General features: G+C 40.8%; 1 protein-coding gene across 2 annotated transcripts in view; it reads left to right on the top strand.

Annotated features, from left to right (window-relative positions):
- BCAS3 (BCAS3 microtubule associated cell migration factor) overlaps positions 1–15,754 on the top strand; it is a 2,570,631-nt gene that overhangs the window by 2,444,703 nt on the left and 110,174 nt on the right. For both annotated transcript variants that reach the window (XM_069226456.1, XM_069226455.1), the window contains one exon: positions 7,099–7,266. In XM_069226456.1, the coding sequence (XP_069082557.1) occupies positions 7,099–7,266 (168 nt within the window). The remainder of the gene's footprint in view (positions 1–7,098; positions 7,267–15,754) is intronic.

Here is a 15,754-nt window from a genome sequence, read left to right as displayed (position 1 = left end):
GCTCACCCTGCGAATCTTTGGCGCATACTTTGGGTTTCCTCTGCCTTTCTTGGATCCACTTTGAGTACTAATGTACTGCCCATAAAGTGAAGTAAAGATGGTCACTTTCACACAATGCGGGCCTCTCCTGTGAATGGCATCTAGGTATTCCTAGAACAAGCATTTTTTAGCCTAAGTGTATGGGTATAAGAAGGGAACTCACTAGCAGCTGTTGGTGAAAGGTTACACCTCTCATAACAGGAACTCATGAGAAGCTGCCATACATGATTGTCTGGATGTGTATCTGCCTGCTCTAAAGAGCAGTGTTAGTGCTCCACTGTGTCTGTGCTAGGCACATGATGCCAATAGCGCTCACTGACACAAAGCACAAGATACAGATAGTGTGTTTACAGTCTGTCTGCTGATCCAAAGCACATGACAAAAATCGCATAGCTGTGAGTAATTGGCTACCGCTACACTGTTTGTATGGTGTGTACTGTTTGCATGTTGGTGTAAAATAAACCACACTTTCGGGGAAGCCTGAAGTCTAACCTATGGCAATAAGCTAGCAAAACAATTATGACAAAATCCAGTTAAAGCATGTAATGCTAAAATCAAACATTTTTCTCTCAATACAAGTCAATGGAAACATACACACGTAATAGAAACTTACTTCAGCAAAACTAAATAATGTCCAGGGGGCAGGGTTTTCTTGCAAGTGAAAGAAAGCAAGAAGTCTTTGCAAAATAGATAGCAGCACATACACAAATGCTGATTCCTCTACTTTCTAAACTTCACGCTTTATGCAGCCAATCCTCAGAGAGAGAGGATATGCTTAGCTCATGGTACAAGAAACTGTGCAATTGCACAACACACTTCATGCTTCCAATCCTCAGAGAGAGAGGATATGCTTAGCTCATGGTAGAAGAAACTGTGCAATTGCACAACACGCTTCATGCTTCCAATCCTCAGAGAGAGAGGATATGCTTAGCTCATGGTAGAAGAAACTGTGCAATTGCACAACACGCTTCATGCCGCCAATCCTCAGAGAGAGAGGATATGCTTATACATAGCACAAGAAATTGTGCAATTGTACAACGTGCTTCATGCTTCCAATCCTCAGAGAGAGTATATGCTTAGCTCATAGTAAAAGAAACTGTGCAATTACACAACACGCTTCATGCTGCCAATCCTCAGAGAGAGAGGATATGCTTAGCTCACGGTACAAGAAACTGTGCAATTGCACAACACGCTTCATGCTGCCAATCCTCAGAGAGAGAAGATATGCTTAGCTCACGGTACAAGAAACTGTGCAATTACACAACACGCTTCATGCTTCCAATCCTCAGAGAGAGAGGATATGCTTATACATAGCACAAGAAAATGTGCAGTTGTACAATAACCAAGTGGCCTCTGAGATTCATAAAACCTAGCAGCAATGCTAAAGTTAATGTGTACCTTGAACTAGTATGTAAAAGACATTGTTAAGATAATAACACATTGTAAAGTTCATAATAAAGTATTGGAAGTAATGTACACAAAATAAGTTATTCTGTTTTCTCAATGGGTCTGATATAAATGATGAGCATTAAGCAGTATCCATCTGGATTACTATGACTAGATTTAGATGGCCAGGCTTCAATGCCCCACTAGGTAGGCTTGTACATTATAGATGCACAAAAGCAGTTGTGCCATTTTATAGCACTAAGTACCCATGGGCAACCAAGTGATTAAGCCATGGGACACAGGGACCTAATTCTAAAATCAGCGAGTTTTTAGAACACTCCTAAACTGAAGGGGTTGTTTACAGGCTCCTGGCTGGTTAGGGATTAAAATGAGAGATTACTTGCTTGCTTGGGGAAGGGTTGACCTCCAGTGCTGAACACCCAGCATGCTATTGAAAGGATGAGCAGGAGTTCACAGCGTCATAGAGTGAGGAGGGTAGAATTCAGTCGATTGTAAGTTTAAACACCCCTTTTGGCATTACTCTAATGCTCTTTTGGATCTATATATGATTTATACTTTTCTGTACTTCTTAAGGTTCTTTCAGACCTTTTAATATGCAGACAATTATCACATGCTTTTGAACAGGACCATAGAAGGATGTATGACGTAAGTCAGTGCCTTACTTTTTATCATGAACAAGTAACCAATGCAAGTTCCTCAGTATGGGGCAGCATGATTTTTCCACGGGGTATTAACAGTGCTGGCTGCAGAGTGTTGCATCAACTGGAACGTCCTCATGTTAATTGTTGAAGTATTAATCAAATGAGAATTACGTTAATCCTTTTAAGCTACCTTGTCCTCCCTTGTTGCTTTTGCAGTAATAGTCTTATTGTGTTAAGGGGCAAATCCTCCTAAGAAACTTAAGGTGATAGTCAATGCCTTGATTAGTCACCCTGGCCATCCAAAGACTTTCTGGAATCCTGGTGTCTTCACAATATCTTTAGGATGAAAGTGCACAACTTTAAGTAAGGGATGTCTTCCCTTGACCTTTTTTTTTTTTTAAAGTGCATCACAGTGAATCAGCAGTGATTCCTTTTTGGACTCATCTATTCAAGCTGGAATCTATCCAAAGGGTTTTTCTAGTTTATGCATAGCCCTCATACGGTAATTTGAAAGTTTACACACCAGTTGGGTATCATCTGCATGACTGTCGAAAGCATGCTTAGCGAGAATAGAAGATTGTGGTGGTTTGATGTGTATATATAGAATGGTAGTGACAATAAACAGGAACCCTGTGCTACCTTTTCCATCCAGTAGGGGTGTCTTTGTTCCTTTATTTATCTCAAAGACACCTTGTCACTCTCCTGTGCACATGCTAACTTCATAGTGGGATTGTAATTGAAGAGTGGCTGCTTTCCGAACTGCCGTTATCCCGAAGAGATTGTGGGTTATATGTCAGTAAAATAATGGTTAATTTGGATGAAAGGATTGTTTCATATTTAACTGATTCATCCAGGCTTTTTTACTGGCTCTTTGGGAACCCCAGTGAATGAAAAGACTCATTTATAGAGTCCACCATTGTGGATGCTCTTTACTTGCTGCAGTTTCTTCATGTGTTTGGAGGGACAAGGATCACCTGGGCAGTGTGCCTGGTCATATTTTTAGGTCTAGTGTTAGCCAGGCCTTTTTAATTTTAATACAGATAAATGTATATACTCTCTGGCCAGCCTCTTCATCCATTTGTCTAATGTGTCATTAACATTTTTCATATGCCTACTACAGCAAAGGACAATGGGGTGGGCCCCTTCAGCCATTGGCTAACTTCACTGTGAGTGATGGAATTCCGCTCTTTCACAACTAACACTTTCACATCCACAAAGCAGTTCCATTCAGTGCCAGGGACTGCTGTGGAAATGTGGGCTTTTTGAGGTTAAAACAGTATGTTGCTACCAGTGTTATATGCGTTATACCCAGGACAGGGAGATTCGTCCTCTGTTGACAGTGTGGATATTCTTGGTGGGCCCTTCCAGATTACTGGTAAGGTTCAGAACCTCACATAATTAGGGGTAGGCCTATGTACCTGCCCACATGCCAGATTAGTGTAATGCTAGGGCCAAAATAAAAAACAGGGTACCAGATAAACATACAGTTGTGCGTATGGGGCAAGGGAACATATAGGTATATCATGCAGGTGGACTTTCTATCCCACCAATGGCATTTTGGCAAGTATACAATAAAAATTCTGCAAGCCAGGAGAGTTGTAGGTCAGACCTCAGAACCTCCAAAGTAAAACCGAGTACCTTTAGTATCAGTGATGGTGTAGGTCGCAAGACAGAAATTACACTGAACTATAGCTTTGGAATAACATGATAGTATTTCTTCAAAAATTCACCTTTACTTCCCCATGGAAATAAAAGTTGAGTGTGATAGGCAATTATTGAAAGTGTATTGTTTACAAATGCCTTAGGTTAGAGTGTCTGCCCTTCCTAGTTTTGTGCAGTGCTTCATTTCACCAGTCTTCCCTGCGCCATCCATAAACTGTTTTCATTTTACCCTACTGGAGCTGCTACTCATTGCAGGAGACGCATTGTGAACTATTGAAATATTAAAAGCATTAGGAAGCAGTCTTCCAGAAACCTTTTCTACTTTTGTAGTTGTATTTATTTGCCTAAATTGAAAACCTCAGAGCTCAATTAGTTAAAAGAATTACAATGCATAGGCCCAAACATTTTGTTAGGAGTCTGCTGCCAGCACTGCACTATGTCAAGCTTGCTGACCACCAAGGCAGCCTAGGCTTGATTCCACCTCATGATGCTTTCTTCCAGCACTCTACACTTCCCCCCTCTTTATCTCACATTCTAGGAAAGATCTTCAGATGGCTGTCCCAGAACACCATAAGTACCATCACAGAAGCACTCATCACAAGCAGACTTGATTATGGCAAAGCACTCTACGCTGGGCTCTATAAACAGATCATCCAGAACGCCACTGCAAGACGCATCCTCAACCTCCTACATCGCACTCAGATCCCACCACACATCAGAGTGCTCCACTGGCTCACTATTCACAAACGCAGCCAATTCAAGCGCCTCACGCACACAAATAAAGCACTGCATAACATTGGACCAGCATACCTGAACAACCGAATATACATTCACCAGCCTGCCAGGCATCTATGCTCAGCATCACTCTGACTCACCCACAGCCGTAGCATTCACAAAAGTAGAACAGGAGGTCGCTCATTTTCTCACATTGCACCCACAACCTGGAACAGCCTCCCACAACAAATCAGAGAATTCTTCTTTGCTTCTTGAATTGCACTAGAAGCTGAAGACTTGGCTCTTCGACTAACTCTGCAGAGCCTCGCGCCTACCCGCCTGCTCAAGCACCTGGATACCCTAACAGGTGATTAGCCCGCTATAAAAATCCACATAACACAACACACTTGGGAGTATCTTTTCATTCCTTCTTTTTCCCTTTGTCATTCTTTTGCTATTTTTTCTTCCTTCGCCTGTCTCCCATTTCTGCCATTCTTTCTCTTGCTCTGGGTCAAAGTCATTTGATGAAAAGTATGTCTTGGTCCCAAATATAAGTGATGGTATCCTGCACCTGCAACCACTGGCACTAATTAACATTGTATACCTGCTCTCAGCTTCTTTCTGTTTAGTGAGCCCTGTTTTGAATGATGGCTCTGATCCTGTAGGGCATGGGTCTTCAAACTAGTGGTGGGCCCCCCTGGAAGGGAGGGGGGGGCTCAAGTGATCCCAGGGTGGGCGCAAGGCTTTAGCCAAAAGAGGCACTATGCAGAAAACCACTTTTATTATAAAGCAGAATTGTTTTTTTTGGGCGTTAAAAAAAAAAAAATTAACAGAAATTAACTACAATGTTTAAATAAATCTAGACATATTCAAACATTGGCAACTTAATAGAATAATTGTGAAAAATTCTGAGGGAGGCCCGATGATTTTAATTTCCCCACTGGGGGGGCACAGCATTAAAAAGTTTGAAAAATACTGCTATAGGGTGACTGTATTTGCTACTTTTATTCCTTGCTACTTCTCTTGTGATGCCTTATTATCTCGTCTTGAAATTGTGTGAGGTGTGTTTCGATCGTAAGTTGCGAGAGAGGATATGCAGTCTGCTGGGTATGCCACTGAGAATTCTTAACCTACAATAGTTCCCTCCTTGCATGGCCTCTGTTTTGAAGCGGATCAGAGATTGCATAGTGGGATACAGAGTATTTTATTGGTTCCACAGTAGCGCATGGCCAGACAGGATTGTGTGCATCATGATGGTGATATTCAACTTCTTTCTTGATTTGGCTTTTAGCTGGGTTTTTATAGTGTCTGCAGCAACTGGGAGAATTTGCAGCTACCAACTATATTTATTTTTGTGTGTAAATCATTAATTTTCGGTATGCTGCATGTGTTGTTGATCAGGGGTGAAACAGGCAGTGCACTATGTGGACAAATACTAAATAAATGACGCATTTACTTTGTGATACAAGAGAGAATGTTGGGAAAGGGCAAGAAGCCAGGGTAGTTGGTGGAGTGTTCTTGTTTGGAAGGCTGAAATGCCACCACAAGGGAGTAGTGATTCAAGTGGGATAAAAGTGCAGGGGGTAACGGAGCAGGATGTATGGACAGATGTAATGGAGAGGTGCAAAGCTACAGCCTGGAAATTAAGGAGCCTGGGAAAACTGAACATGAGAATAACTTTGTGGCTGGAATGCGATTCCTGCCGAAAGTTGTGATGTCTTTAAATAGTACATTTTGATAAACATCTGACCTTCCCTCTGTACCACATGTTAAATGCATCATTGTATAACTGTGCTCTATAATTTTTAGGTCGAGCATAGCAGCACGCAAGCGCTGCTTTTCCGACTTGTTGGTATGTATCTGGGCTTTTAACCACACCCACTGATTGCCCATCACTATCACTCGTTCAGGGTCTTGCCTTTCAAAAATCCTTTGTTTTCATTGGTAACTGCTTTATGTTTGTCCCTCCTTAGGGCGGATTTGTTACCTCCTTGGCTATCGACCCTGTTACATGGATAATTGCACTTTTGTCGATAACTTTGACTGCAATTGAACTTCTTTTTCCTTTTGTCTCTCTCTTCGCGCTCACAGTGGCACTTTGAATCAGCTCGCTTATGTCAACTGCTTTACTTTTTATTTTCAGTTTGTGTGGAAAGAAAAGTCCAGTTAGGAATTTGCAATGCTAATAGCTGTAACTCGAGCAAACGCGCGACCCATTGCATTGCAAATGCTTGTTTATTGTTAATTTCGCACACTAAAACTTCATGGAAAAAACATATATGCTATAGTTATGACATAAATGGGACATGTTTTAAATAATAACATTTCTCCGAAAAGTGCATGTTTAGAATCATGTTCATTGAGATGGACCTACTTAGTAGTTATCGTTATCCAGGATTGCTCTATTTTATAGTCACTTAATTTATTCTGCTGGTCACAAAGCATGTATGATATTTAAAGCTTCAGTACCTTATGTTCACCCAAATTAACAGAAATGTAAAATCTCTGAACAACTCTTTAATTGCTGTCACAACCTGCCTTTGGAAATTCATACAGAAGTATACCAAAATATTTTGCAAGTAGCTGCCTCCCATTGTTTCTGTTTCTAATAATTCATTTTTCCTGTTGCTTGAAGGTGGCTACGACCGCAGCGTGACCTTGCTGGAGGTGTGCGGCAGCTGGCCAGAGAGTTTTGGACTGCGTCACATCTCCTCCATTGACAGCACTGAAGACGGCCTCCGTGAACGACTGGCGGACGCCATGTCTGAGTCTCCTGCGAGGGACATCGTTGGATCAGGAACAGGTAGCTGGCTTCATTTATTTGAAATTCCCCATTCCTCTTTTTGTCCTGTGATGACAATAGTCTTCAAACTTCTTAGGTCGAGCCTAGGCAGCACACATGTGCTGTCTCTCGATATGCTGTAATCTACTTCTTGGGCTTTTTACCAGGCCTATCACAGATCCACCACTTTCATTCGTTCCTTGGCCTGCCTTTTAAAATTCCTTTGGTTTGTTAGGTAAATGCTTTAGGTTTGTCCTGCCTTGAGGCAGTTTTTTTCCCTTGGAGACAGACCCTGTACATGGATTATTGCACAATCAGCCATATACCTTAATGTCGGTGCACTACTTTTTTTCTTTTGCTACTCCGCTTCGTGCTCGTGGCAGTATATTGTTTCTTCCTCTGGGATCTTGCTGTTTCTTTGTGGTGTCTGCACCCGACAAAGACTGCAAGCTAGAGGGTGATTCTTTTTCATTTATTTATATAGCACAAACTTGACTGGAAGATTGGAGCACTTTACATGAGCACATGTAAATTTGCAGCCTCAATCCTAAATTTTTCCTATGTTTAGCAGTTGAAAAATATACAAACTGGGGCCTTTTAAATAGAAAAAACACAAGGGAAACCCTCAACGCGGCTCTCCCCGGCACAGCTGAGAGCCGATAGTACAATATTCACTGCTCTCGGGGGAACTTGCCCCATAATGCTTTGCGGGGCATTCCTTTTACAACACATTTTTGCCCATAACTCAGCCTGTGGTGGTCCTAGGACAATGGGACCATCACCAAAACGTTCAGCACAACATACACTTTCTGTCCAGCTCATCCTCTCCCACCATTCAAAGTATTTATAAGCTCTCTCATGGCTGGAGCTTTTGCTTTACAGGTGGGAGTAGTTTGTGTTCTAAGGGCCTTGTTTATAATAATATTCTAGCAGGCCTGCCAGGCCTGAAAATGTGTAATGCACTATGCCCTGTAGGGACTGAATATATGGTTACACTGCAATGCTCTCTGCCCCTTTCTTTTCATGTGGTTATGCCCTCTGGGGGCTGACTATATGGCAACATGATCATGTTTCTTCCAAATGCTATATTCATTGCGGCCCCCTCTAGGGAATGTCCTGACCATTACAGTCTAATGCCAAGTGTATGAAGGAATGCACAAACTCAGTTTATTTCTGATAAAGGTTTAATGTGCTGCATGGCTAAATACTAATAAGGTCCCAAAAGCGAGACTTATTGGCTATGCCAATGCTTGTTTAATGCCGAGCAGCTCTTGCGTAAATTAATTTTATCATGGCTCCCAAAAACAACAAACCTTTTCTCATGTGTATTGCATAAAAATGTGACAATCTGACGTGGACTTGAGGGCATATCCTCTATGTATACAAAACTGATAGTGCTTTTCACTTTACCACTGTAAAACAAAGCAAGCCTGCCATACCTGTCACGTGGAGTCACCGTTTACAGGGGCATTTTTAAAGAGTATCAATGTTCTCTGTTAAGTTTTTTTATGTAGTAAGTATATTACATGAAGTAAATAATACATTGTAAGCAGATGAGCCAAAATGTGTGTGGGAGTACCCAAGATATTTTGACAAGAATTTATATTCCTTCTTGCGTTTAATTTTTTCACGTTGTCTAATCAAGCTAGCAATTTGCTCCAAGTCATGTATAACACCTTTAACCAGGCGTGTTTTTTCAGTCAAAGCATATTGTATGCTTTGATTTTTGGACATTGGATTGGACATTACAATGTGAAATATAAAACTCCAAGTTCCAAAACACAGTGTGCCGTTGAATAACATACCTGGATTGGCTGAAAGTGTTGTATGAGACAAAGGGCCATTTGGCAGCTATGAACATGCACAACATTTGAAACTGTCTTTTAAAGCGTGTGCAAATACACAATTGCCAACGTGCTAATAACAGGCATGTCACTCTAAAATGTCCACTGTATCATCCTTTACCGGAACTGATTTGAGAGGTCCTTCTTCAACACTTACTCCAGGCCAGAACATGACTGACTATATACATGAATGATTGCCTCTGTCAGAGTGGCTCATGGCCGCTCTGTTTATTTTCACTGCATCAAAGCCCTGTTCTTCAGCGTGATGTCTGTCTGCATTCGTTAGTGAGAGACTGAGTGCTCTCTCCGCCAGTCCCCCACACTGCCCCCAAAGTCCCATTGGCACTCTTTTCTACTTGAGTCTTGTAGAGGTGTCTCTTACCATTGCGGTCTTTCCTGGCAATGATACTAATTATGCCACATGGTGACAAACGAAAAAAAGTACATGTAAGCGAAGTTGCCTTCTTAGCATCAAATAAAACTAAAATACAGAAAAGCGCCAGGGAGTTAGCTAATGAACGAGAATTTCTTCAGTAACTTCCTAAACATCAAGTGATCCAAAATCAAACGTCGGAGGGAAAAAATGCCATGTTTTGGGAGCTACATAGACGTTGATTGATTTTAGGGAGCACCAGTATGCCAGCAGCAGCAGAACGGAGTGCCCCAACGGGTTGAGAATTGAGTGTCCAACAGGGCGAGTCCCAGCAATAGTCTTGCTGCCAAATGTGCAGCTGATATTTTGGGAGAGTAAAATAGAGTACATTACAACAGTGCAGCCCAGATCTGTCCTCTTCCTTAATCACTTAACATCCCCCTCCATTGGAAGATAAGGCAGTACGTTCCTCAAAAGTCTTAGATGCAAAACAGATGCAGAGCACACGTGGAAGCAAACTTGGTCATTTGGAATGAGCAATCTAATTTGTTATCAGAGATGAAGCCCAAATTGGCTACTGCACTCACCGGAGTAGGGCAGGTGCCCAATGAAAACAGCCTCTAGTCTTGAGACCATATCGAAGTTGGCCCTCTATGCATCCATGCCCCCATCAAATATGTTGTTCTCAGCAACACGACTATTGCAACAACCTCTTCTTTGGTTCACTTGATACTCTTTCCAGCTGGAGGGAAGGTCACAAAATTTGCTACCCACCCCCTAGTCAGCATCCTTTCCATCATAAGCTCCTTTCCCCAATATCACCGAACCAGTTCCCTGTAGCCTACTACTGATTGCTGCACAACTTCTTCCATTGGTCTTTCAATCTGCTCCTCTGATTAAACTCTGATGATCTCTTACATCTGAAATTTCAAACATTATACTACCTTTGCCTTTCTATCACTTCGGCACAGTCTATAGATTCAAGCCGTTGGGCTCTTTCCCCCCCTCATTAGAGTGTCTTTATCCTGGAAATCAGAACAATAAAATTTCCCGTTATCTTCAAGAAGAATGTAAAGCTGCACCTCCTTCAAAAGGAGGTGGCAGGTCAGTAGGGTACCCCAGCTAGCTACCAATGGCTGCTTTGCCCATGGCCTGCATAAGGGTTGTATATACATTAACTCCTGGGCTCTCCGTTGGAGTCTTGCACTCCCATATTCCCAAACATCCTTGTAGCTTATGGTTTGATTGCACCAACATGCTGATCTGTTTCCATGTGCGCTTCTTGTTACCAATAAAAATTGATCAGTGTTTCCACTAATACCAATTGATAGGTGTCTTAAATGTAATTAATACAAAATACATTATACAAATGTGGTTAACTACTTTAAGCCATTGCATTTTTGGAGAGGAGCTTTTTTTTTTTTTTGTTTTTTTTTTTTTTAGAAATAATTCATTTAAGAAGTTTGTTAGGGAGACAAAAGTGGAAACTAAGGTCCAGAACTATTTTATTGAAAATTACTTAATTAACACACATTTCCAATACTTGTCCCATTACATAGCATATGATTTATCCTAACACTTGTAACACATTTGCAAACATAACCCTAGCCAAAGGAAGAATGAAAACATTGGGTAGGGGTGCAGGGGAACAGAAACAAGTTATGATACAATCAACAAAGTTGATTGCAGATATTTGGTAATGGCCATTCCTAATTTTCTTTAAAATTGGCAACCCAGTCTCCCACAGTCTCCTACTTCACCATCAGCACTTCCTATATACATCACTTCTCCATTTTGACTGCTTCTCCATTTCAACCCCACTGCATGGATTCTTGGCTGGAGTCCTCTGTTCTTCTTATTCACCAGAAGTAGAATGCTTTTGTCTTGTAGATATTTTTCATTTTATTGAAATAATTCTATTGTATAAGATCCAGTTGTTTTTAAACTTTTACAAAGTATGTCCGGATGGCAACAATACCTTTTTATATATACTAGGTTTTTGTCATTAATCTTCTACCTATGTTTGGAAATTAGAAACCGTACACTTCATGATGGCACAATTACTTACCAGTAATTTTCTTTACTTTGAGTTCAGGTCTCCTGTGTTTCAGAAATTGTGTATATCCAACAGTATTGCTCATGGACAATGGCTGAAATAGCTTATCGGGGAAAGGAATCAAAGAACATTCCAGGGAAGGCTTAGACGTACGATATTAAGGATCAGTTGTCTCTCTTCCTTGTCACAGGTCTTCCTTATTAAGAGGGCTGTACACCTCCTCTCTGCTTTGTGATAAGAAAGCAAAGGTTATGCATTTATGGTGTACCTTGTACAATCAAGGCACCAGAAGGCCCGATGGCCACCCATTACCACTGTGAGGAGAACCTAGGTCTCCATGCCCCAGTGTGCCCAACCGGAATCAAGATTACATACTTGGTATTAATTTTTTTTTAAATGTTGCAGCAAACAAATACACACAGATAACTCCATTCACATTGAATGTGCTAGAGCTGATGCAAACTGACTAGGGTTGGCGCTTACCCAGCTAAAGATAGAAGACATAGACCCTAGTCATCTACTGCAAACTTCTGACTAAAGAATACCTATTGTGAAGAAACTTGCTTTAACTCCCATATGTCCCCCCAACTAAGGTGCAGCTTATAAACAAATACATTGTAGTGGGTAAGCTGACCGTACACAAGAAGAGATAAGTTAAGCATGGGAGCAAATGGCAAACACTATAGTGGCAATTACAAAGACCACGAAAGTCCTATCCGTCACTAACTGCGTTATTAATTTGACCAAGGTGATCCCTGCAACCTAATAAACACAATCTAGGTAGGTTAAACCATAGTACTCCTCTTCCCATCCCACTAAGGCCCACAAAAACACCAACTAAAATTATTATGGAAAGAAATTCCCACACTGCTATAAAAAAAAACATAGACAAATTCCACAGACCCAGAAAAGTCAAGGCATGTATTCACTATATTTGTTGGTAAAAAAGTAACGGTCAAAAACAGAATATAGACCGATTTTAGCTTTACGTCTACTAAATAAATATATGAAAAAAGAAAAACTTCACTTGCTGACTTTACGCCTAATTGTTCCTCATCTATATCAGATTGACTGGATGTGCTTGAAAGACCTAAAAGGTGCATACTTCCATGTTCCAATAAATCCACATAACAGAAAATTTCTTATATTTTAGTAAGACAACAACATTACCAATAAAAAGTCCTACTATTTGGTCTAAAGTCAGCATTATTAACTTTTTCGAAATGCATACAGTGGTCGTTGCTCACCTGAGAAAACAAGGGATATACATTTATCCATATTTAGATGATTGGCTTCTGAAAGCACAAACCCAACAAAAGGTGAGAGATGACTTGAAACCAACTTGTAGACTATTAAGAAGTCTAGCTCTCCAAATATGTTATAAAAAATCTCAATAAATGCCAGTTCAAAGATTAACCTATCTAGGAGTCGATATGGTTACAACAAACAAAAGAGTATATCCTCCTGAGGATCAAGTATAATTAATCTCAAAGAAATGCAATTCACCTTTAAACACAGTCAGTCCAACTGCAAGAGAGATATCATCACTAATGGGGTCTATGGCACCTGGTGTGTATATTGTCCCAAATGCAAGATTAAATTTGAGACCACCCCAACAATGTCAAGAAGACCAATGGACTTAGAACTAAAACAAATTGGAAGACTACGGGTGACACTTTCAATTGCAGCAAAACAATCTCTTAACAGGTGGCTTGTCAGAAACAATCTGGTAAAAGGAGTTCCTTTTCAAAAAGAGAAAACACATCAAACAGTTGTCACAGATGTTTCCCTTACAGGATGGGGAACGCACATCTAGATCCAAGGTTGATGAACCGAAAAGGACTTATCGCATACATCTTTTAGAATTAAGAACAGTTTCCCTAGCTCTCAAGGCATTCTTTCCTTCCCTGAAAACCATATCTGTAATCAGAATTGAAAAGGACAGTATGACCAGTATATTTTACACTAATAAGCGGGGGGGCAATTCGAGACCCCTGTCTTTGGAAACACAAATGATATGGCACTAGCCATTAGCAAGGAAAATATAAATCAGAGCAGTGCATATGACAGGTGCAATGACCCTGCAAGGGTACTTCCTAAGCAGATACTATGAAGAAAGTCACAAATAGGTATTAGATGACCATGTTATCTATGATATATTTAAGGATTGGTACACTCCATCTATAGACCTCTTTGCTACTACAGAAAAAAAGCGCCAAGACTTTGCATCCAGACGAGCAAAACACAGTTCGAAAGGCCATGCTCTTTTGATGACTTGTCAACAACACCACGCTAAATAATCCTTATAGCTCTGAAATGGCCATGGCAGTGTTGGTACACAGATCTCCTATCAATGTTCATCAAGCTACATAAGAGACTTCTACTTAAACCCAAACTGTTATTGAAACTTCAGGCCACATTTCACACCCGAATCTGGCATATTTGAATTTGGAAGCGGGGTTCATGAAGTCAGACAGTAGGGTCATCTAGGATTACCCCCTGACTGCATGCAGATGATAAATGAAGCTAAACATTAACTAGGCAAAGCTATTCCATGAAGTGGAGGCAACTCCGTTTATGGTGACACAACAATGGCCACAGTCCTATTAAGCCTTCCTTCAGTATTTATTTTATTTGGCCAAATCAAAACTACAATTTTCTTCAATGAAAGTCCACCTAGCAGCCATCACTATGTACAGAAAATCTCTTTTACAGATTGATTACTTCAAGGCCCTATTGGTGAAAGATTTTCTGGAAGACCTGAGCGGCGCAAGAGGTTAGGTTGGAGGGGGGATGAGGGGTGGGGGGAAGCTGGGGGGTACATTTAATAAATAAACCTGATCCGCCGACCTGCACTGAGCTGCTCCCCTTTCCATTGTCGCTGCAGGCACAGGCTCCCAGCCTACCCCACAGCCAATCCTGACGCTGCTCTGGCTGGGAGCGGCCAGCCAGGGGGCTCCCAGGCAGACTGGGAGCCTATGCATGCTCTCTCCAGCCCAGCAACTGTGTTGCTGGGCTGGAGAGAGCCTACTGCGCATGTGTTTTTGGCCCGCCCCAGACGGCCTGCCAAACACACATGCGCTCTGAGGGGGAGTGCTCTGCACTCCCCTTCACTGCTCGTCACCCCCATGGCCCTGCCCCTTTCAGAACAAAAGGATAATAAACATAGTTAATTATCCTTTTGTTCTGAAAGGTGTGCAGCTTCTGCTGCTGGCGGGGGGGTGCACGCTCTCCAGCCCTAATGTAGAAGCCACCCCTGTGTGCACACCTATATCTACTTATGTATTGATTCATTTAATATAGTCCATTGATATTCATACATGTTTATATATATATATTTAAATATATATATTTTTTTAATAAACTGTCAGAGTGTTTTCAAAGGCACACTCAGCTGCCGGTGCTGGTAACAAAGGAGACCACCCTCGAGAATATCGTATATCCCAAAAATAGTTTACCGTACTCCAGAAATCCTTTAGGGAAGTTTTATTTAGAAAACAGCAACCACCAACGCGTTTCAACTCCACCTGAGTCTTGCTCACCCTATTAAACAATATTTATATTTATATATATATATATATATATATATATATATATATATATATATATATATATATATATATATAAAATAATATTTATGGAAGGATTATTTATTACAATATTTTATTCTTTCTTTCTGCCCAAGTCGCTGATAGATTTTTATAGCTTGCCACTCTATCAAGCATTTATGACTATCAATGAAGATCCTACGATGCAGAAGAAAAGGTAAATTTTTTGTAGTCCTAGTTCTGCATGGAAGGAATCTTCATTGAAGTTATAAATGATCCCCCTGGCTCTTTTAGAGGTGGGCATTGGGAAGTTAGGCATTCTTGACTTTCCCATTAAAAAGAATTGAGTGGGTGAGGCAAACTGCCAGTGCAAAGCATTATGGTAGAGGGACCTTCTGAGGCTGTTAAAGAGACTGGCCTATTTTCCCTATGTTTTTTACATCAGAAGCCTATCAAGTTACATTTCTTATAAACCCTTACACATTGTAACCTATCTTTATATCCTAAGAGATTGAAATGTAGTTTTTTTTAAATTGTGTCAAGTTGAATCTGTTTTTTTTCTTCAGAAAAATTCCACTCTTGAAAAAACTGATTCTGGGTGCTCTTTTTCCTCCTAAGTACCGATGGATTCTTCACACACTTTGTTATGTTATGCGTACAACATATTTATGGTATATTGTTCCAGATA

This window comes from Pleurodeles waltl, chromosome 3_1 (genome assembly GCF_031143425.1).
Source record: "Pleurodeles waltl isolate 20211129_DDA chromosome 3_1, aPleWal1.hap1.20221129, whole genome shotgun sequence".
In the NCBI taxonomy this organism is placed as follows: Eukaryota; Metazoa; Chordata; class Amphibia; order Caudata; family Salamandridae; genus Pleurodeles; species Pleurodeles waltl.
This window is presented reverse-complemented; position numbering and strand designations above follow the sequence as displayed.